The sequence below is a fragment of the Ornithorhynchus anatinus genome, chromosome 15 (assembly GCF_004115215.2).
Source record: "Ornithorhynchus anatinus isolate Pmale09 chromosome 15, mOrnAna1.pri.v4, whole genome shotgun sequence".
In the NCBI taxonomy this organism is placed as follows: domain Eukaryota; kingdom Metazoa; phylum Chordata; class Mammalia; order Monotremata; family Ornithorhynchidae; genus Ornithorhynchus; species Ornithorhynchus anatinus.
The window spans coordinates 22,873,169-22,892,963 of NC_041742.1; the positions used below are offsets into that span (position 1 = coordinate 22,873,169).

The 19,795-nt window shown below is 45.0% G+C and overlaps 1 protein-coding gene across 5 annotated transcripts in view; it reads right to left on the reverse strand.

The window, feature by feature from the left end:
• Positions 1–19,795, reverse strand: part of GPM6B (glycoprotein M6B) — a 100,154-nt gene that overhangs the window by 26,123 nt on the left and 54,236 nt on the right. The window contains exon 1 of one of the 5 annotated variants that reach the window (XM_007670406.3): positions 3,187–3,584. The exons of 2 other annotated variants lie outside the window; for them this stretch is intronic. In XM_007670406.3, the coding sequence (XP_007668596.2) occupies positions 3,187–3,247 (61 nt within the window). In that variant the 5' untranslated portion in view covers positions 3,248–3,584. Of the gene's footprint in view, positions 1–3,186; positions 3,585–19,795 lie in introns of those variants that run through there. 2 more of the 5 variants (XM_029079780.2, XM_029079779.2) reach the window with 2 other exon arrangements.

A 19,795-nucleotide genomic window follows, 5' to 3' on the forward strand; every position in this document is an offset into this window, starting at 1 on the left:
TGAACTTAATGAAAAAAAAATACATACCCCAGCACTTGAGGATTATTAGTTGGCCTGGGTGATGTTTAGTTTTTGACTGTAAAAGTGGCAGCAGCCATTTTGGGGGGAGGGATTGAGGGGGCAGTGGGGAGTCTTTGTGAGGAACTATGAACTTCACAGGAATACTAGGAATCCTGTTGAAGTTGGGTTGGGGGAGGACTCAGGAGGAGGAAGTGGAAGTGTTAGGAAGAGGAGGTGGAGAAGGAAGAGGAGGAGGGGAAAAGAGGGCGTGAAGGGGAGGGAGGAGGGAAAAAAGAGGAAGAGGAGGTGGGTGAGGAAAAGGAGGGGGAGGAGGTTGGAGGAGGTAGAAGAGAAAGGGAAGAGGTGGTAGAGGAGGAGGGGGATGAGGTGGGAGAAGAAGAGGGAAGGAGGAGGTAGAGGAAGAGAGGAAGTAGGGGAAGGAGGAAGAAGAGAAGAGGAAGGAGGAAGAAGAAGAGGGAAAGGAAAAGGTGGAACAGGAGGGGAAGAAGGAAGAGGAGGAGGAAGAGGAAATGGGAAAAGGAGTCACTCACCTGATGTCATCCTGACAGGAAAAAAAAAGTATTTATTCTTGAATATGGCTTGTAATCTCTGTGCTGGCCATCAAAAATTACTCCTTGGGGGTCTACTCTGTGGGGGGGGGGGGGGCGGTGAGGGCATTGGTCGAGAGCAAGAATGTGTCATCCAAGTCAACACAGTCACTAACCAGGAGGAAATGGCCAGCGAAAAGGAGGAACCACCAAGCAGGAGAATGGATGCTTATGGACAAGATTTAAAGGATTATATTGGGTAATCACTCCCCACCGGAAAAAAGAAAAAAAAAAGAGTGGTTTATCTGTTGAAGAATTAGAACAATGCATGCTCTGTGTGCAACTGTCTCCCATCTTTAGAAAACTTCATTAACCTTTAACCTCAGAAAGAAGCAACATAAGCATGCATTCCTCTTGCAACCCAGTTTGTGAGAGAATGTGAATGGTACGTATATACCAAATTTAAATACTCGAAAATGAAAATATTTAGTTTCTCTTAAAATGTTCTACAGATCAAGTAAGATTTGGCTCCGGGCAGTTGGCATATAAACATGTTCATCTGACTGGAGATAAATTACCAGAACATTGTCCAGTTCACTATTTATGGTGACTGCACCGTGATCACTACTGCCATTGTTAGGGACCAGAGACTTACGTGCCCTCTTTCATGTATTTAAGCATGAAATATAATGCCTGCAGATACACTTTTGTCCTTCTCCATTTTGCAGTGGTTGCAGTGGACACATCCAGAATTTCAACAATGCTTCAAACACCCAGCGTGCTTATCACTGAGGCAAATATCGGACAAAACTTTATTAAGTTAGTTAAGCTTCTCCATGGGGAGAAAAACAAGACTATTCTGCTTCTACACTTTACTTTCAAAACTCTTCATTATGTAAATCCACAGGAGCACTACACTTACATCAGTCCTCATTTTCCAGGACAGGTGGTCAGAGAAAAGGCTTCAGTTTGTGGCAAGTGCTATGACTGCACGAAATCAAACTTCCGAGCATTTAGCAATGACCAAAATTGCTACCATAATGGGGAAAAGAAATTTTCAAATACGTTAAAATTATGAGACCAATGCATTGTCTTTAACCTGTCCCAAACCACCTTGATTTTGATTATGTACATACCTCCTGTCAAAAATGCATGCAGATTAATGGCTTTCGGTTGCATTAGTGAATAGCTCTACGCTCCCTATTTGCAACGGGAAAATTACACAAGAACAGATTAGCTTCTAAATGCAATCCATGTTTTCCATCTTCCCCACCTCTTCTCCCTGTTCTCCTCTCCCACTGCCCGGCAGAGAGTTTAACAGGGCTGGCTCCTTCAGAGCCGTTTTGGTGCATGTGGCAGGGATGCTATCTGCATGATAAAGTCCTGGTCCTGCAGTCCTGCAGCAGTGAGTTTTAAAGTCTGATCTCCATTTGGCAACATTGGAAATACAGGGACCCTAATGGTTCATTTGCATCCATGAATGATCTGGTGCCAGGTTTCACTGTTTCAATGCTGAAGTTTCTTTTGATTTATGGAGGAAAATAAAGGGCTAAACTGTCCGCTTTGATGGAGTTTTTTTGGCTTTGTTTGGTAAAAATAATGATGCAACAATTGTGATGAATTTATTCTGGACAAGGGAAATTCTGAAATGGCAAATTGAAATCTATGCCCTCTCGCCAGGACCATATGGGCTGATAAATAATTCATATTACTGGCTGGGGCCTAAAGACGGCCATTGTCTAGCTACCGTCAGGAGGCCGTTAACAGGATAAATAACCTGCACGGGATTTCTTTTCTACCAGAGATTTATCACTTCTAGGAATTATTGGTGTTACTCATCTTCCACGATCCACCACTCCACAAACGATACATTTTGCTGCGGCCGGTCAAAGGCTATAACCTAACGGTTCTTGTGCATTTGAATCTATCCTGGGCCCACTAAACTTCTCTGTCAGGTCACCTGTAGCCCACAGATTGATTAAATCTCTTTGCTCCCTGCCATTTTCGCACGTTGAAATCATTAGCTGACCACAGCTCTCAACTGTCCCCCAGCCCCCATCGAAGCGGCATATATGATGGATGCCCAAAATGGTCCATTGTACCATATGCCCCTTTCTTTAAAAGCCAAACCCACCAAGCATCGAGGGATGAAATATCCAAATGGCCCGAAGAGACAAAGGAAATCATCCCCTCACTCCCTGGCTTGCCCTTCGCCAAAGGTACCGCTGAACATCAGCAGAGAATCACATGCAATCCCATCACCAACCCTGCGAAGATGTTGGTCCCCAGCCTACTTAAGAGCTGTGCTGTGCCTAGACAGCTTTCTTTTTTTAATAGATAATTCTTCCTCAACCTATTTACCCAATGTGATAATCTAGGGGAGCAGCACACCCTCTCTGCAAAACACCGTTACCCGACTGTGACGCATGCAGGTTGGGAGAAAACAAGAATACGGAGGGAAAGGACCGCTGCCCTATTAATTTGCCTCCAGACCAATGTGAAAGGTCTCCAGACAGCTGGAAGATGCAGAAACAATTGTTGAAGAGCTGCTCTAAAAGGCAGACCCAAACGACCCCTACCCCTTTTAAGCGCCCTGGGTGAAAAGATTTAAACAGGCTATTGTTAGAGTCCGGAATACCTTTTTTCTCTTGGCTTTGTTCTGGGTTTTCTTCTGCTGCAGTTTCCATGGCTGTCTTCATACCATCCACCAAAAATGCCTTCCCCAACTTCCCTCCCCCCCCAAGCGAACCCTCACACCCCCCGCCCCCCTTTCTTTCTGACTCTCTTCTTTACAGCTGCGGTGATTGAGCAGCTCGGCGCGTCGCTACAGTAGGTTACAGTCCTTTCCGAGATGCCCAAGTCTTGTCAGCTTCGATTTCACTCTGCTCACTGGTCCATAGAGACGCCTGCCGCGGGACCCAGTCGTACGTCATAGAGGATCCCAGCTATAAAATAGCCCTCGGGCTCTGATTGTGTTTGGAGTTTCTTCCCATCCCAGCTACATTCAAAGGGGCTTCCTCACCACCCTTTCCCCACCACCCCCCTCGCTCCCCTTTCTTCTGTTCCCAGCTCGCTCCCGACCTCCCCTCCTTTCTCCTCTCCAAAGCCTCCCAATGAATGTTAATCAATTCTCCGGGTGAAGAATAGATTTGTGACATCAGAAGAGGGAAAGTGTATGAGAATGAAAAGAGGTACCCCCTCCCCTGCTTGCTGCATGACTCAGCTATGAAGCTCGCCCCGCTCAAACACGGTCTCTAAGGAGTGCGTATGTCACCGCACAATCACAACGCTCACTTTCCCATGGGACCCGGTTATTGTCCTGCTCGTTTTGATTTATTCCCTGTGCCCTCTGCTCTGGCAGAGCACAGCGGCAGGATTGCCCATCACCTCCGCTTTCTCTGGGCAGGGATCGTGTTGACCAGCTCTGTTGTATTGTACTTTCCTAAGTGATTAGTACAATGATCTGCATGCAGGAAGCATTCCATAACTGCCATCGATTGTCAAGTAATAATAACAATAATAATGATGATATATTTTAAGCACTTACCATGTGCCAGGCACTGTACTAACCACTGGGATAGAAACAAGAAAACCAGGTTGGACAGGGTCCCTGTCCCACACAGGGCTCACAGTCTTAATCCCCGTTTTGCAGATGAGGGAACTGAGGCCCAGAAGTCAAGTGACTTGTCCAAGGCCACAAAGCAGACAAGTGACTGAGCAGGAATTAGAACCCACAACCTTTTGACTCCTAGGCCTGTGCTCTATCCACTATGCCATCCTGCTTCTCTCACACATGTGCTCTCTTCACACAGTGTGTGGACTGAAGAGAGTTGCACATTTTAATAATGACGACGATGATGGCACTAGTTAAACACTATCCTAAGCACTGGGGAAGACACATACCAAGCAGGTTGGACACAGTCTCCGTCCCCCATGGGGCTCACACAATCTTAGTTCCAGACTAAATCCCCCTTTTGCTCAGCTCCCCCTCTCTTCCATGTCACCTTGACTTGTTCCCTTTACCCTTCACAGCACTTATGTGTATATATATATATATATATAAACAAGTAAGCATATATATACGTATATATATATGCTTACTTGTTTTGATGTATATTTATAATTCCATTTATACTGATGCCTGTTTACTTGTTTTATTGTCTGTCTCCCCCCTCTAGACTGTAAACCTGGTGTAGGCAGTTATTGTCTCTACTGCTGAATTGTACTTCCCAAGTGCTTAGTAGAGTGCTCTGCGCACAGTAAGCACTCAATATATATAATTGAATGAATGAACAAATCCTCATTTTACAGATGAGGTAACTGGCACAGAGAAGTTAAGTGACTTGACCAAGGTCACACAGCAGACAAGCAGCGGAGCCAGGGTTAGAATCATGGTCCTGCTGACTCACAGGCCTGTGAGAATTTACAATATCCCATTAAAAAAGTATTTAACCGTGTCAGTTGCTGGTGGCCATTCCCTTCAACCATCCCTTTGTGCAAGCAATTGGCAGCCTGGGTTCTTTTCCTGAGAGAAAACGAGGAGGATGAACCAGAACACAAGCGAGGCCTAGTGGACAAAGCCTGGGCCTGGGAGTTAGAGGACCTGTGTTCTAATACCAGTTTTACCACTTCTCTGCTGTGTGACCTTGGAGTTGTCACATTACTTCTCTGTTCCAGAGTTTTCTCATCTGTTAAATGGGGATTCAATATTTATTCTCCCTTCTACTTAGGCTGTGAGCCCCATATGGGACAGAGATGTTGTCCAACTTGTATCTATCCCAGCACTTAGAAGAGTGTCTGACATAAAATGCACTTAATGAATACCATAAAAACCCAACACACAACTTTAGTGAATGAATAGGTGGACTCAAATGACATCTTTATGATGCCCACCATCAGAGGGTGGGTAGTCCATCTATCTATCGGTCGTACTCATTAAGTGCCTACTGTGGCAGGAGAGAACGCTGTACTAAGCACTTGGCAACATTCAACGGTCTAAGACACAGAATTTACGGCTTAATGGAGGACTGGCAGATCCAAGAAATTCACAAGATACCTACTGATAAATTCATCGATGGTATTTACTGAACGTCTCCTGTGTGCTAAGAGCACTGTGCTAAGAACTTGGCAGCATACAAGTATTTATTGAGCCTTTATTCTATCCACAGTACCACAGAGTGAAGAGACACGATCACCATCCTCAAGGAACTTTATCTGATGAGGAAGGCACGCTAAAATAAGATTATAGATAGGAAGAGGGAAAATGGATCTGTAGATGAGCAAGTGCTTAAGAATTGGGGTGTGTACGATGACATGCACAGAAATGCTACAGATGGATGTGAGTAGGCAAATGTGTAATTGGTGCTTAGGTGGTAATTCTGAGAACATAAACAGGGGAAAAAAGAAAATTAACCAGACAAGGCTTACTTGAGGAGATGAGACGTCAAAAGGGCTTTGAAGATGAGGAAAGCTGCGGTCTGACTTATTTGAAAAGGGAGGGAGTGAGCAGGGATCAGAGGTGGGATAGACACAGTGTGCTTTAATATAAAATAATATGATGGTATTTATTAAGGATTTCCTCTGTACCAAGCATTGGGGTAAACACAGGATAATTAGTTCAGACAGTGCCCCTGTCCTACATGGGCCTCACAGTCTAAAAGCGAGGGAGATCAAGTATTTGATCTCCATCTTACAGATGAGGAAACAAAGCCCTAGAGAGGCTGTACTTGCCCAAGGTCACACAGCAGACAAGTGAGGAAGCTAGAACAAGAACTCGGGTCTCTTGATGCCTAATCTCAGGCTCTTGACACTAGGCCACTGACTTGTGCTTCTCAAAATTGGAAAATATTCAGAGAAAATAAGGGTGCACTTGCAGGTAAATCAGTGTTCCCAGAGAGTTTCCATGAAGATATATTTACAAAGAAAGCGAGAGAGAGAGAAAAAAAACAGGCTGGACCCTCTAGACTGAAGCACTCTGTGGGTAGGGATCACGGCTACCAACTCTATTGTATCATCTTCTCTCATATGCTTAATACAGTGCTCTGCACATAAGTGCTCAGTAAATACCTCCGATTGATCATTAGGGGCAAAGAAAAACAGCAAAGAGCAAGAGTCAGCAAGGTGTATTTTAAAAATCTGTAAACGTTCCATGCATTTCCTTTAGTTATTATTAGTCTAATCCTAAAGAGACGTAGACACAGCAAAATGTCCTCGAGAACCACTAAACTGTGTAATTATATGGATGATCCTTGTTCATTGCCCTGTATGAACTAGTTTACAAACCGCACCCTGTTAAAGAATAATGTAGGAAACAAACTTCATGGGCAGAATTGTGAGCAAGTATCCAGTATTTTCACAAATGGAGCTCTTACTTTCCCTAGGGTCCACGAAGAGCTTCCTGAGGAAAGTAAGAACTGCAAAAACAAAACAAAAAAAAGAGAGAAACAGAGAGAGGGTGACCATTCAATCGTATTTATTGAACACTTACTGTGCGCAGAGCACTAAACTAAGCACTTGGGAAGTGCAATTCAGCGACAAATAGAGACAATCCCTGATCACAACAGGCTCACAGTCTAGAAGAAGGGTGGAATTTCGGGGTGTAAATACTTCAAGGACACATGAAGATAATGCGTCATTAAGCATCTTCCCGTCATCGGCAAACACTGTACCGTTTTTACCCAAATTGCTGAAGCAAGGAGGAAGCTTTAGTGTGTCTCCCCCAGGTGGAAGAGGAAGAAGAGGCTGATGGAGAATGAATGGCTATTGTGGAAAATATCGGGGCTTATTTCCTCTCATTCGAACCTTTGCCAGCCTCTGCCAAGATCCCAGTTGGTTGGAGGCTACTCTTCTCTCTGCCCTGTGGGTGAGGGGGAAACCCTCTGCAGGGGGGCTCAGAGCCCCACCCTCAAGGATAATTTCCTGTAACTACTGTGTGTCTTTTTGGGGAAGCAAGTCAATCCACCCTGTACCATGATATAGTTAGGCCTACAGCAGGGAAAGATGGGTCAGATAGGATCAGTAGATCATGACATAATCTAGGAACGAATGGACAATTTTGCATCTAACAGCCATTTATCAAAACTTGCCGATGATAGCAACGCAAGTTTCGTCTAGCAACTCTTCTTCCTACAGTTGGCCAACAACCATAATAATAACTGTGGCACTCGCCAGGCGCTTACTTTCTGCAAAGCCCTGTACTAGGAACTGGGGTAGATCCAATATAAACAGGTTGGACACAGCCCCCATCCCACATGGGGCTCCCCGTCTAAGTTGGAGGGAGAACAGGTATCGAATCCTCATTGTACAGCTGAGAAAAATGAGGCACAGAGAAGTTAGATGAATAGTCCCAAGTCACACAGCAGGTAGGTGAGTGGCAGAGCTGGGATTAGAACCCAGATCCTCTGACTCCTAGGTTCAGGCTCTTTCAACTAGGCTATGCTGCCTCTCCAGCCATTTGGGGCTTTATTCTGTTATTATTTAGCCCTAGCATGGCCCACATGAAAGCTTTCGATGGTGATCCATGAAAATATTCTTCATCCAGACGATCACCAAGAAGCACAAACACAACAGCTCAAGCTTTGGTCAATCAATGGAATCCGGACCACAGAGATCATGTCCTCTAACGCTACCGTACTCGCCCAAGCGCTTAGTACAGTCCTCTGCAGACAGGAGGCGCTCAGTATATATTATTGATTGGCTTACTGATGGAAAACCTCTCTTTGAAAGAATAACTGGTAATCCCTCCCCACCCCCAACCCAGGAGATGTTATCGGCATTTTGCTTGCCAGTCCTTCATTGCAGTTCTATGGGTTTTACCCCGTTAGTAAAACAAGGAGCATTCAAAGAGCATTTTAAGCCCTTTTCCCACTCCTCCCTGGTATAAAGGTATAAATCACAAGCAACACGGCTGATCCAATTAATTATCATCCTCTCTGCGGGTTCGGTTTCCTCATTAAGAGCCATCAATGGTCTCTATTCCGAGGGCTCCCAATTAACTCGTCTCCTCGGGACATCCTAGGGCAATTGAATAGTGGTTGCTCTTTGTTGAGCTTTGAACAGTACCTATTGACATCCCGGTCATGTACCAACCAAAAGTCCCTTCTGCAACTCACCAAGTGGCTGCGGATGACACCGCTGGCCACACAACGGGGACGCCCAAGTTCTCTCCCGCTTGTCCCAAGGAGATGGCAGAACACAAGGCCAGAGGGCACTGGGGAGCCCTAGAGTTACTACAACAGAGCAGAGTAACCTACTTCTTCATAACCCCAACCCCATGCTTCCCGTTTTAAATGAGAACTCAGTTCCTCTCGCCTCCAGGAAGCCTCTCCTGGTTAGATCCACCTTGTTGCCAAGCTACTAGCCTTTCTTTCTTGTTTTACTCTTCCTCCACAACACAGAGTGATCATTCTGATTTTGTGTGAGCACATAGTGGTTGAACAGGTCTCTGGCCCACTGGAAACCTGTTTTCCCTGAAAGTGGCGGTGGTGCGTTTGAGTTTGTTTCCTGAGTGAGTGTGTTCTCAAACGTGTGCACAACTGAGCTGCTTGCAGGCCAGGATCTGAAATACAGGTGCCTTGTTCTGGGCACTAAGTAGTGTACTGTGTGCTTTACATCTGATTTGCAGTGGCTTTAACGCACGGACAGATGCACTACATTTCTGTTACCTTGTCTGTTAAAATACAAGACCTTAAGGGCAGAAGAGTGCAAAATCTTTCCCTCAAGCACTCAGTATAATGCGATCCATGGTACGTATTGAGTACCAACTGTGTAGGGAGCACTGTAGTAACCAGATTGAGAGGACACCATCCCTGCCTTGGAAGACATACACTTTAAAAATGGGAGATAGGCAGGTGTTAATTATTTACCAACTGAGGGAACAGGAGGAAGAATAAGGATCTAACAGCAGGAGTACAAAAAGTTGAATGCCCATTTGAATATATATATATATGTATGTGTGTGTGTGTGTGTGTGCGTGTACTGAGGGTGGATATGAAACACATGAATGAAAGGATGGCTTTTGGGTTGATGTAACGTGGTACTGGTCATTAACTGGGGATGGCTTCTTGAAGGGATGTGATTTTAGGAAAGCTCGAAGATGGGGAGAGCTGTGGTTTGGCAGATTCGGAAGAGGAGAGGTCCAGGCAGGGTTGGTTCCGTCAGGTGACCTTGGGAGTAGTGAAGAATGTAAACTAGTGAGCAGTAGAAATAGAGCCAATATGCAAGAGGGAGAAACCTGGTGGACAGTTTTGAAAGAATACATCTGAAGGTGAGAAGCAAGAACTAGTTGGCTGGTGGACCTAAGCTAGAAAATCCAAATTCAGGCTAGATCCCACTGTGCCTGAATCTGGAGAATTAGTCCCTGCCTCAGGGAGATGGGTCAAGCATTCAATCAAGCAAGTCTGAGGGTTTCCATTCTCAAAGTCTAGCTCTGCCAAAATCTCTTTTCTTTGGGGCATGTTGTTTCAGCTGGGATGCCTCCCACCCTCATTTGGAGAAGACGCCGCTTAACTCAGAGTCAGAGTCGATGTGAAGATTAACGAGTTATTGTTGTTGCAGCCCCGGGAGCTTTGTATCAAGGTGCCTCTGGCTCCAGGGTCCTGCCCTCAGAATGGTTTGACTCCAAAACCCAGGCTTATGTTTGTTCAGTGTCTGTGACCCTCAACCTGCACAACATTAATCATCCAGCAACATGCCGGAGGAAATGGCTTTTTCCATGATTTCCAAGTTCTGCCTCTATCAGTCAGGGACCTCACCTGAACTCTACATGCTAAGATACAAGAACTATTACTGGACCTATTTTGAATCTATATCTTAGTACATATCGAATAAAGGTTAAGATTATGCTTTATATGTGGTTAATTATACCTAAAACATTTTATAAATGCTCTATTAGGGTAAGACGACAGAGGGGCCAAGGAGAAAGAAGAGGAGGAGGAACAGAGCGAAGAGGAAGAGGCAAAGAGAAAGAAGGGAAGAGACAGGAGGAAGAAGAGAAGATGGAGGGGATGGAGAGTGAAGAGGAAGAAAATACATACGAGGAAAGGCCTCTGAGACAACAGCTGCAAAGGCTCTTCATGTTGGGATCGAGTCCCAGGGGTGACTGAAGACATTACCATCATCATCACATCAGCTGTCGGTCTCCACAAACACCAATTACGGGAGAGCAATCTGTTTGGAAATGTCCCAGGTTCATCTGCCTCAGCCGCCCTGACTTACTTCAGTCTGGAAATCTTCCCCTTTTCTCCCATGTGCTGACAAAACCTTCCTAGTGAGTGAAGGGAGAGAACTGGCCCTTGCTTCATTTTGTAGCCTGGGGAGAGCAGTGAGCATTCTGACACATCTCTCTCCACATCCAAACACTGACCAGGTTCTCAGTTCCCAAAGGAAAGTTAATTGTGGAGCTTCCCTTTGCTGAGGTGTGCAGCCTCCCCAACCCAACTATTGTCTCTACTGTATTAATCGATGGTATTTAAGGAGTGCTTACTTTGTGCGGAGAACTCCACTAAGTGCTCATTTACTGTCCCAAGCACTTAATACACTTGCTCAGCAAGTACCACTGACGATGAAATGGTGCCATCTGGGGAGCCCAGAAGCCACCCACACTCTGGCCACAGGCGGGCATTGCTAACGCCCCATTTTCCACTCTTCCACTTGACTGCTTGCATTGGTTGAGGGCGGTGGCTTCTATACAAGCAAAAGCCCAGTTCTTGCTCCGAGGCTCTGCTACACTGAGCTATTTCATCAGACCAAGCATAAATGAGCTGGAGATCCCAGAGCTTCAGAGAAATGCCAAGTCCCTTTGAGGCAGAGAGATAGCCAGGCCTTCCCGGGGGGCCTCCCGGCCACCAGGCACAGCCCCCATTCATGGCCAAAGGGAAGCTGTGGCGGAGGCAGTAGAGGTGAGGAGAGAACTGAACCAAACCAAACTGGGCTGCCCCTGTTTTGGGTAAGCCATGAGGGAGGGCACCGCTCCATTCCTGCCACCCCCAGCAGATGGCTGGGATTTGGAGGAGGAAGGCTTCCTTCTGCAGGAGACGGGGGTCCTCTTCCCAACCGCGGGGCCTAGCCAAGCCAGACATCAACCTGGATGGCCACGGCTACCCAGCGACGGAGCCGGGGCCAGCAATCGGCAGGGAAAGACCGACTGGGGACGAGGTTGAACCTCTCGGCTCATATGAGGCCAGTCCAGCCTTCTGTCACCAAGAGCAGGTGAGGGTCGAGTAGCACAGAGGGACTTACATGCTCAAACAACTGGGGACAATTTGCGATGCTGGACTGCTCTGTGATGAACCACCGCTCCACTTTCTGGATTCCAAGTAACCAAAATAAGTAGAAAAAACTAGCTGACTTCTGTGAAACACGCATGAGATTTTAACATTTCTTTCCATCTGTCTTTTCCTCTCCTTCCCCCGTCCACTGCTGCCTCCGTGTTTCCTCCTTGTCATTCCATAGTCCTCTGTTCCCCTCTGTTGTCCTAGCTCAAACCCTTCCTGTTGTACTTTTTCCTCAGCTTCTCCCTCTCCCTCCTCTGTTCTTTTCTTGTCCTTTTCTTCCCAACTGTCTTATGTTTCTCTGTCCCCCATCTTCTCCTCTCTCCTTTTCCTCTCCTCTCCATCCCGGTGGCTGCAGGGGAGTGAGGGGAAGTTTGGGTCTTTTTTCTGATTCTGGGATGAGAACATCCCGGGACCAGGAGGAGGATCCTGCTTGCTCTAGATACCCTCTCTCTCCACCTCTAGATCGTAAGGTCATTGTAGGCGGGGACGATGTCTACCAACTCTGTAGTCTGAACTCTTTCAAGTGCTCTGCACACAGTAAGTGCTCAGTAAATATCACTGATGATGATGATCCTCCCCACCAACTCCCCCAAATCATGCTGGTTTCACAGCCCTGGGAAAATTCAATGGGAAATGGAGCTTTCCCATTATCCACGCACACGTGCCTGGGTGGATGAACTCTGTTAGGAGACCTCTATTATCATGGCCCTGAAGGTGGGGCCAGCAGCCATGGCAGTTTGACTCCCAAGCTGCCCCAGGTCCAGCTCCTAGTAGTACATGACAAACAGCAGAGGCTCAGAAAGAGTCTAGCAAGAAGCGGAACACCAAATCTGGCCTTTGAGCATCTACCAACTTAGTTGAAATAATCAAGTCAGGAATATCTCCGGTTGCGAGGCTGGTGGAGTACGGTAGCGGAAAGCCAAGCATTACAGAATACGGGCCAAGATGGGGCTGTGGTGGTAGTCACTGATACATTTCAAATTAGGATCTCAATGGAATCAAACTATTGACGGCACTTACCAAGTTGCTGTTTGTTTCTCCCAGATGGGCATTCCTCTTTAATACCTGTTCCCCCTTCCACTTAGAATCTGAACCACATGTAGGAGATGGACTGTGACCAACCTCATTATCCTGAATTTATCCCAGCGCTTAGTATGGCGTCTGTTACATAGGAAGTGCTTAACTGATTAAGTTATTAGTAATAACTGTGGTATTTATTAAGTGCTTACTATATGCCAGACACTGTACTAAACACTGGGGTAGATACAAGATCATGGGGTTGGACACAGTCCTTGTCTCACAGAGGGGTCCCAGACTAAATTGCTATTTTACAGATGAGGTAACTGAGGCCCAGAGAAGTCAAGTGACTTTGCCCAGAGTCACACAGCAGACAGGTGGCTGAGCCAGGATGAGAACCCAGGTTCTTCTGACTCCCAGGCCTCTACTCTATCCATTAGGCCACACTGCTGTTATTATTATTATTATTATTAGAGATCGGAAACTCCTTCTAGACTTTTTTGGGCAGGGAACAAGTCTAACTCTGTGGTGTAGTACTCTCCCTACTGCTTAGTATAGTGCTCTGCACAGTAAGGGCTCAATAAATACCACTCATTGACTGATGGGTTGTTTATTTTGGGGCTGGCCAAGGATGCCGAAGCCCTGGATTAAAGTCCCTAAGATCATTTCCCCTCCCCAATGACTGAATCATGTTGAAGTGTAGAGAAGCCCAAAATGGGGAAGCAGAGGGCATGAACCCCACTTTGGTCTGTTTCCAATGGTCAAAGAAGAAGAGTCAGCTTCATAGGCCCCAGCTCATCTCTGGGCAACCAGCCGGTGCCATCTTCACGGGGGACTGGATGCTGCTGGGCCATTCATCCTGGCTTTCAATGCCTAGCGCTCAGCAGCAGGCTCTCCCAATACCCTGTTCCATCCTGTTCCCCTTTATCATCATTCATATCTTAACTATGACATGAGGAAAAAAAAGACTCTGATGGGAAATGGGCTTTGAATTAGCATAGTTCCCCCTTCACACAATAGAGGCTTTTAAGCCTCTGCATTTTGAAGGCTGGAAAAAAAAAAAAAAAAAAGAGCGGGGGTGGGAGTAGAGCAAAGCTGTTTTTAGCAGCAGCAAGGTCTAAAATTTAATTATCTGCCCATCTTTAAGTGCTCTCACTTTTCCGAAGCAGAGCATGAAATTCATGAAGGCAAGCAAAGTATTCATTTGGTCAATGCAAAATGACAAGGTCCCTCTCAACAAGGATAAGAGCAGTTATGGTCCTTGGGTTTTTTTCCCCCCCTTTAAACCCAATCCCTTCCTCCAGTCTACTTTCAGACTGCATCTTTGTTCTTTCTACTGTGCCCACTACAGAAACCAAGGGCTACTTTGCCTTGTGGCACAATATTGTTACCAAATCCCTGCGGTTTCAACTCCCATCTCTATCCAATGATTCCCAAATCTAGCTTTCCAGCGACCTCTCTCCTCCTCTGTCCTTTTCTGTACTGTTGCATTTCCTCCTGCCTTCGAGACAACTCTGCTTGGAAGTCCCACCGACACCTCAAATTCAGCAAGTCCAAAATAGAATGCCTCACCTTCCCACCCAAGTTCTGTCTTCCCCTTCATTTTCCCATCACTGTAAGCTACACCTCCATCCTCCCCATCTCATAAGCCCATAATCTTGGCACTATCCTCAACTCAGCTCTCTCGACCAACCCACATATTCAATCTGTCACCAAATCCTGTTGTTTCTGCCTTCACAGCATCTCTAGAATCCACAATTTTCACTCCGTCCAAACTGCGACCACGCTGATCCAAGCATTTATCCTACCTCACCTTCAATCAATAGCATTTAAGGACGGCTTACGGTGTGCAGAATACTCTAGTAAGCACTTAGGAGAGTACAATAAAACCGAGTTGGTAAGCACTTTCCCAGCCCACAAGTAGCTTACCATCTAGAGGGGGAGACAGTAAAATCAATTATGACTACATACAGAAGTACTTTGTCTCGTCTCTCCCCTCTCCAGTCCATCTTTCACTCTCCTGCTTCAATCATTTTTCTGAAAGACCATTCAGGCCGTATCTCTCCACTCCTCAAAACTATCCATTGGTCGCCCATCCAGCTCTGCATCAAACAGATGCTACTTACCACTGGCTTTATGGGACCCAATCAGCTCTCTCCTCAGTGGAAAGAGTCCAGGCTTGGGAGTCAGAGGTCATGGGTTCGAATCCCAGCTCTGCCACTTGGCAGCTATGTGACTGTGGGCAAGTCACTTCACTTCTCTGGGCGTCAATTACCTCATCTGTAAAATGGGGATTAAGACTGTGAGCCTCACGTGGGACAACTTGATTACCTTGTATCTACCCCAGAGCTTAGAACAGTGCTCTGCACTTAGTAAGCTCTTAACAAGTACCAACATTGTTATTATTATTCCTAGCTAACCTCACTGGCACGCTTGACACAAGAGATGGGCTGATGGAAAAGGGCTTAGTACAGTTCTCTGCGCCCAGTAAGCAGTCAATACATACAACTGACTGACTGAATTAACTCATCTCCCTGCACCGGAGAAACTACACCAAGCCAAAAATAGTCACTGGCAACACGAAACTAAATCTCACCCAATTCTGAATAACACGCTGTCCAAAGATGCAATAAACAAATGAAAAAAACAGAAATTTGAGTCAAGATAGCGCAACTCCTAGGAAGCTTTGGAGTGTGGAGGTCAACTTGCCAAATCGCTCTACAGACCTACAGTATTTTCACTCTGAGGACTTGAAATCTCAACCCACCACAAATAAGGCAGCAAGTCCTTCAGAAATTGTACCATAATCACTTACAAGCCCCACTCACTAAGTAGGGATAAGCCACGATCACAAATGACAAAGTCTCTGGAGAGAAAAGTCTGCATAATAGCATTAAAGCTACATCCACCTCAATGTGTGGGTGATGTGAGGAGAATGAGTGGTAGAAGGATGTCCAAATGGCTTTTGTACAGAGCGCTGAAAAGGGGCAACCGAAAGCAAGGAAGATCGAGGGTCCCTACCAAAGATCCATCAGAAAAAATGACTCAGACAATGGGGCGATGAAGCTGAGAACTGGCAAGTGGGACAGAAGGACCAGCGTAGAACATTGCAATCTAGAAAGCAGAAGTTCTGAGAAGTTAGACAACAAGAGAAAGGCAAGAGAAAAGATGCCAGGCACCAAAAACAACAAAATATGACACAGTCAAGGAGGTCTGTGCCGACAACAAAGCGGTACATCTTCTCGCCTGCTCGTGCAACTGACTGACTGACTGACTCATAAGTCTTGGCAGTGGAGCCATCAGATTTCCGGGCTTTACCACTTATGATTCTGGCTGCAAAGGTATTTTCTCAGGGAGTTGAAATGAAAGCCAGCTCTGTGTTCGTTGGTAGCAGAGCCACCTCCTGGCTCATATTCTTTTCACAATCCCTGCTCTTCCCTCAGGGGTGTATATTGGAAAAATCGTGTGGATTATAGTCGTGCTAGATTAAAAAAAAACAAACCTTCAAAAGGTGGAGATCAGGTCTAGCTACCTTTACTTCTGTCCTCTTCCAAGAGCTTAGTACAGTGCTCTGCACTTAGTAAGCACTTAGCATAGGGCTCTGCACACAGTAGATTACGAACTCTCAGAGAGCAGGGATCAATTCTACTTGTTTTCTCTCCCAAGCAGTTAGTAGAGTAGGTGTCCAATAAATACAACTAGAGTGGAAAGCGCTGCATTGGATAGAGTTAGAGCCTTCCACTCCAGCAGAGGGAGCCCAGATGTTACAACCTTTTCGCTTCTGGAAGGAGAGTTTTGACGGGTCGTGAAGCCCTACTTTTAGCAACCCTGACGGGTTTGATCTATGATTCAGCCGTTCACAATTGTCAAAGATTTGTTTCATGCCCATTCGCACCACAGCAGTAGAGAGAGCGGTTCACAGATTCTTCGTTTCAATTCCACTTGGAAAAGTAAGGGCATAGCACAACTCATTGAGGTGCACCTAAGTTAAAATCCTTAGATCCATAGCAGAAGAGGTATATTTCACACAGCTCCTTGGGACTAAAACAGTAATTACCAGTTCTTTCACCACCATTGTTTTGTGTCTGGATTGAGAAGCAGCCAAAGGGGTTCCCTGTTGAAGCTTCGACCCACTGCTCGTTGCGCTATGTAAATAATAATTACAAGCCTTTTGAGGTTGTAGGGGTTTTCCCTGCAGCAGCCCTTGGATATGTCACTCTCGGGTGTTTAAGAACCCTGTCCTGCAAAGATTTTCAAAAATTCAAAAGCTTATGTTTTCAACTTGCACACCACCTGAAAGACAAAAAAAACAACAACAAAAAACCACCCTCAACAAACCCAAACCACATCCTTAATGGACATGTGGTAGCAGTGGGAGATCCTTAACAAGCAGGTCTGAAATGCTCTGACACAACAACCTGCAGGTTCTATGATACCATGTGGCCATAGGTAGTGGGGAAGGCACTGGTGCAAACCATTATTTTTGAACACCCCACAACGGAGAGTTTTTGAAAAAAAAAAAAAGAAAAAAAACCCCCAATCATCTGCCCTACATTTACAGTAAAACTCAATTCTACATTTACTCATGAAATCTTCTTATGAAGTTTCCTATCCTCAAGAAAACTAGTGTTCTCTCTTTCCAAAATTGCAATGTAGCCCTTGTCCAACACCCTTCTTAAAAATTCTACTGACATGATCATTTTTATCCCACTTACATTTTCATATAGCTTGAATGCATGTATTGTGTACCGCCTCTGCTTCTCCTAGGCTACAATGACCCCGGTCTCCATTTTAACAGAAAATGTAGTGTTAGCAAACCCTTTCGCTGCTAAAATGAAAGTAGATTAGGGCTCTTATCGGAAATGCCGATTATACCTTGATATGAGCAATTTCTAAGATGGGACTTTTCGGTAAAATGAAATAATCCTCCAAATTGCAGGTTCTACTGCATTTTAATATAGGTTCACTTCTTTAAATAATTTCTTCAATTTTTGAATCACATTATAGGTTTTTCTCTTCTCATTGGCCTTGCTCTATTTACACTTTGTCCGTAAAGGATAAGGAGTTCCCAATCTACTTTCAAATAATAAACAAATTTCATATCATGACTGATAAATATATCACTAAGTGTGTTGCCGAAATGTCCCCTATAAAACTATCAACACTTTTATATTGGGCTGATAAAACAGGGATTAAAATTGTTCAGCGTCTCCTAAAATCAGGAAGTTAAGGAACATCTCACATCTTAACTGTGAGGACAAAAAAGCTTCTTTCACAAAAGGGTAGCAGTGTAATCTAGTGGAAAGAGCACAAACGTGAGTCAGAAGACCTGGGTTAATAATGTTAATAATAATGTTGGTATTTGTTAAGCGCTTACTATGTGCCGAGCACTGTTCTAAGCGCTGGGGTAGACACAGGGGAATCAGGTTGTCCCACGTGGGGCTCACAGTCTTAATCCCCATTTTACAGATGAGGGAACCGAGGCGCAGAGAAGTGAAGTGACTTGCCCACAGTCACACAGCCGACAAGTGGCAGAGCTGGGATTTGAACTCATGAGCCCTGACTCCAAAGCCCGTGCTCTTTGCACTGAGCCACGGGTTCTAATCCCAGCTCTACCACATGACTGTGTGACGTGGATTAAGGCATAATTTCTCTATGCCTCAGTTACCCCATCTGTAAAATGGGGTTTGAGTCTGTGTGCAACTTAATTATCTTGTATCTACCCCAGCGCTCTTAGTACAGTGCCTGGCACATAGTATAAACACCATTAAAAAAAAGAGTAGCATTTCAGAGAGTTGTAAAAAAGTCACTTGGGTAACATTCCCTGGATAAACCGAGCCTCAGAATCCTGTGTTGAAAAGTCCTGGCATATATATATATATATCTTTCCATCTCTTCCTCCGAAGAAATGAAATGTGACATGGAGAAAAAGCGGGAAAATATGGACCACATTATGTAACTGACTTTACATACATCTACCTTTTTCTACACTACATCCACTAAAAGACTGAGAAAACAAATTTGGGACTAATAAACTTGAGCAAATGTGCCCAAGTACTGGAAGTACCAGTTCAAGCCACTCCCCTTTTCCTTGTAGTCATAACAGGGAACATTTTGGTAAATCCTCCATCAGTGCCTATGGTTTCTCGGAGAAGTTGATAGTTGGGAAGATGTGTGTCAATTCAATGCAAAAGAATTCAGTGCTGATCAATATTATTTTCTACTTTACTTAGTAGTAAAGATCTCCAGGAAGTATACTGAGATATTTCTGAGAAAGTGTTGCTTTCTCCCCAGTACAACACCTGGAGAAGTTGGAAACACAAACTGGAAAGCCAAAGAAAAAGCATTTCAAACCAGGCAACTACTACAAGGCTAAAAATAGTTCTGTTTTAAAATGACGATCTCTTCTGAAGACATTTGATGCTCCATTATAAATAGAAATTTGGACTGTAAGCAGATAACATCTACTAACTCTGTTTTATTGTTATATTATACTCTCCTAAGCACTGCTTAATGCTCAATACTCAATGCTCTGCACAAGTGCTAAATTAATACACTGATTGATAGGTGTTTTTCCCAAACTTCCCAATTTACCGTAAAAATTAATACAAAATATATTAGCACTCAAAAACAACCATAAAGAAGAAGCAAGGGCTTAGAAAAGCATCACTTATGCTGAAAACCTACCAACACATAAAAACAGAGCACATGTTCAGTGACTGAGGAAGACACCATGGCATTCTAATCCCAGCTCTGCCACTTGTCTGCTGTGTGATCATGGGCAAATCACTTGACTTCTCTGTTACCTCCTCTGTAAAATGGGGATTAAGACTGTTAGCCCCATGGGGGCCATTGACTGTGTCCATCCTGATTATCTTGTATCTCTCCAGGGCTTAGTTCTGTGCCTGGCACCAAGTAGCGCATAATACCATAAAACAATTAAAATTCAGGCTATTA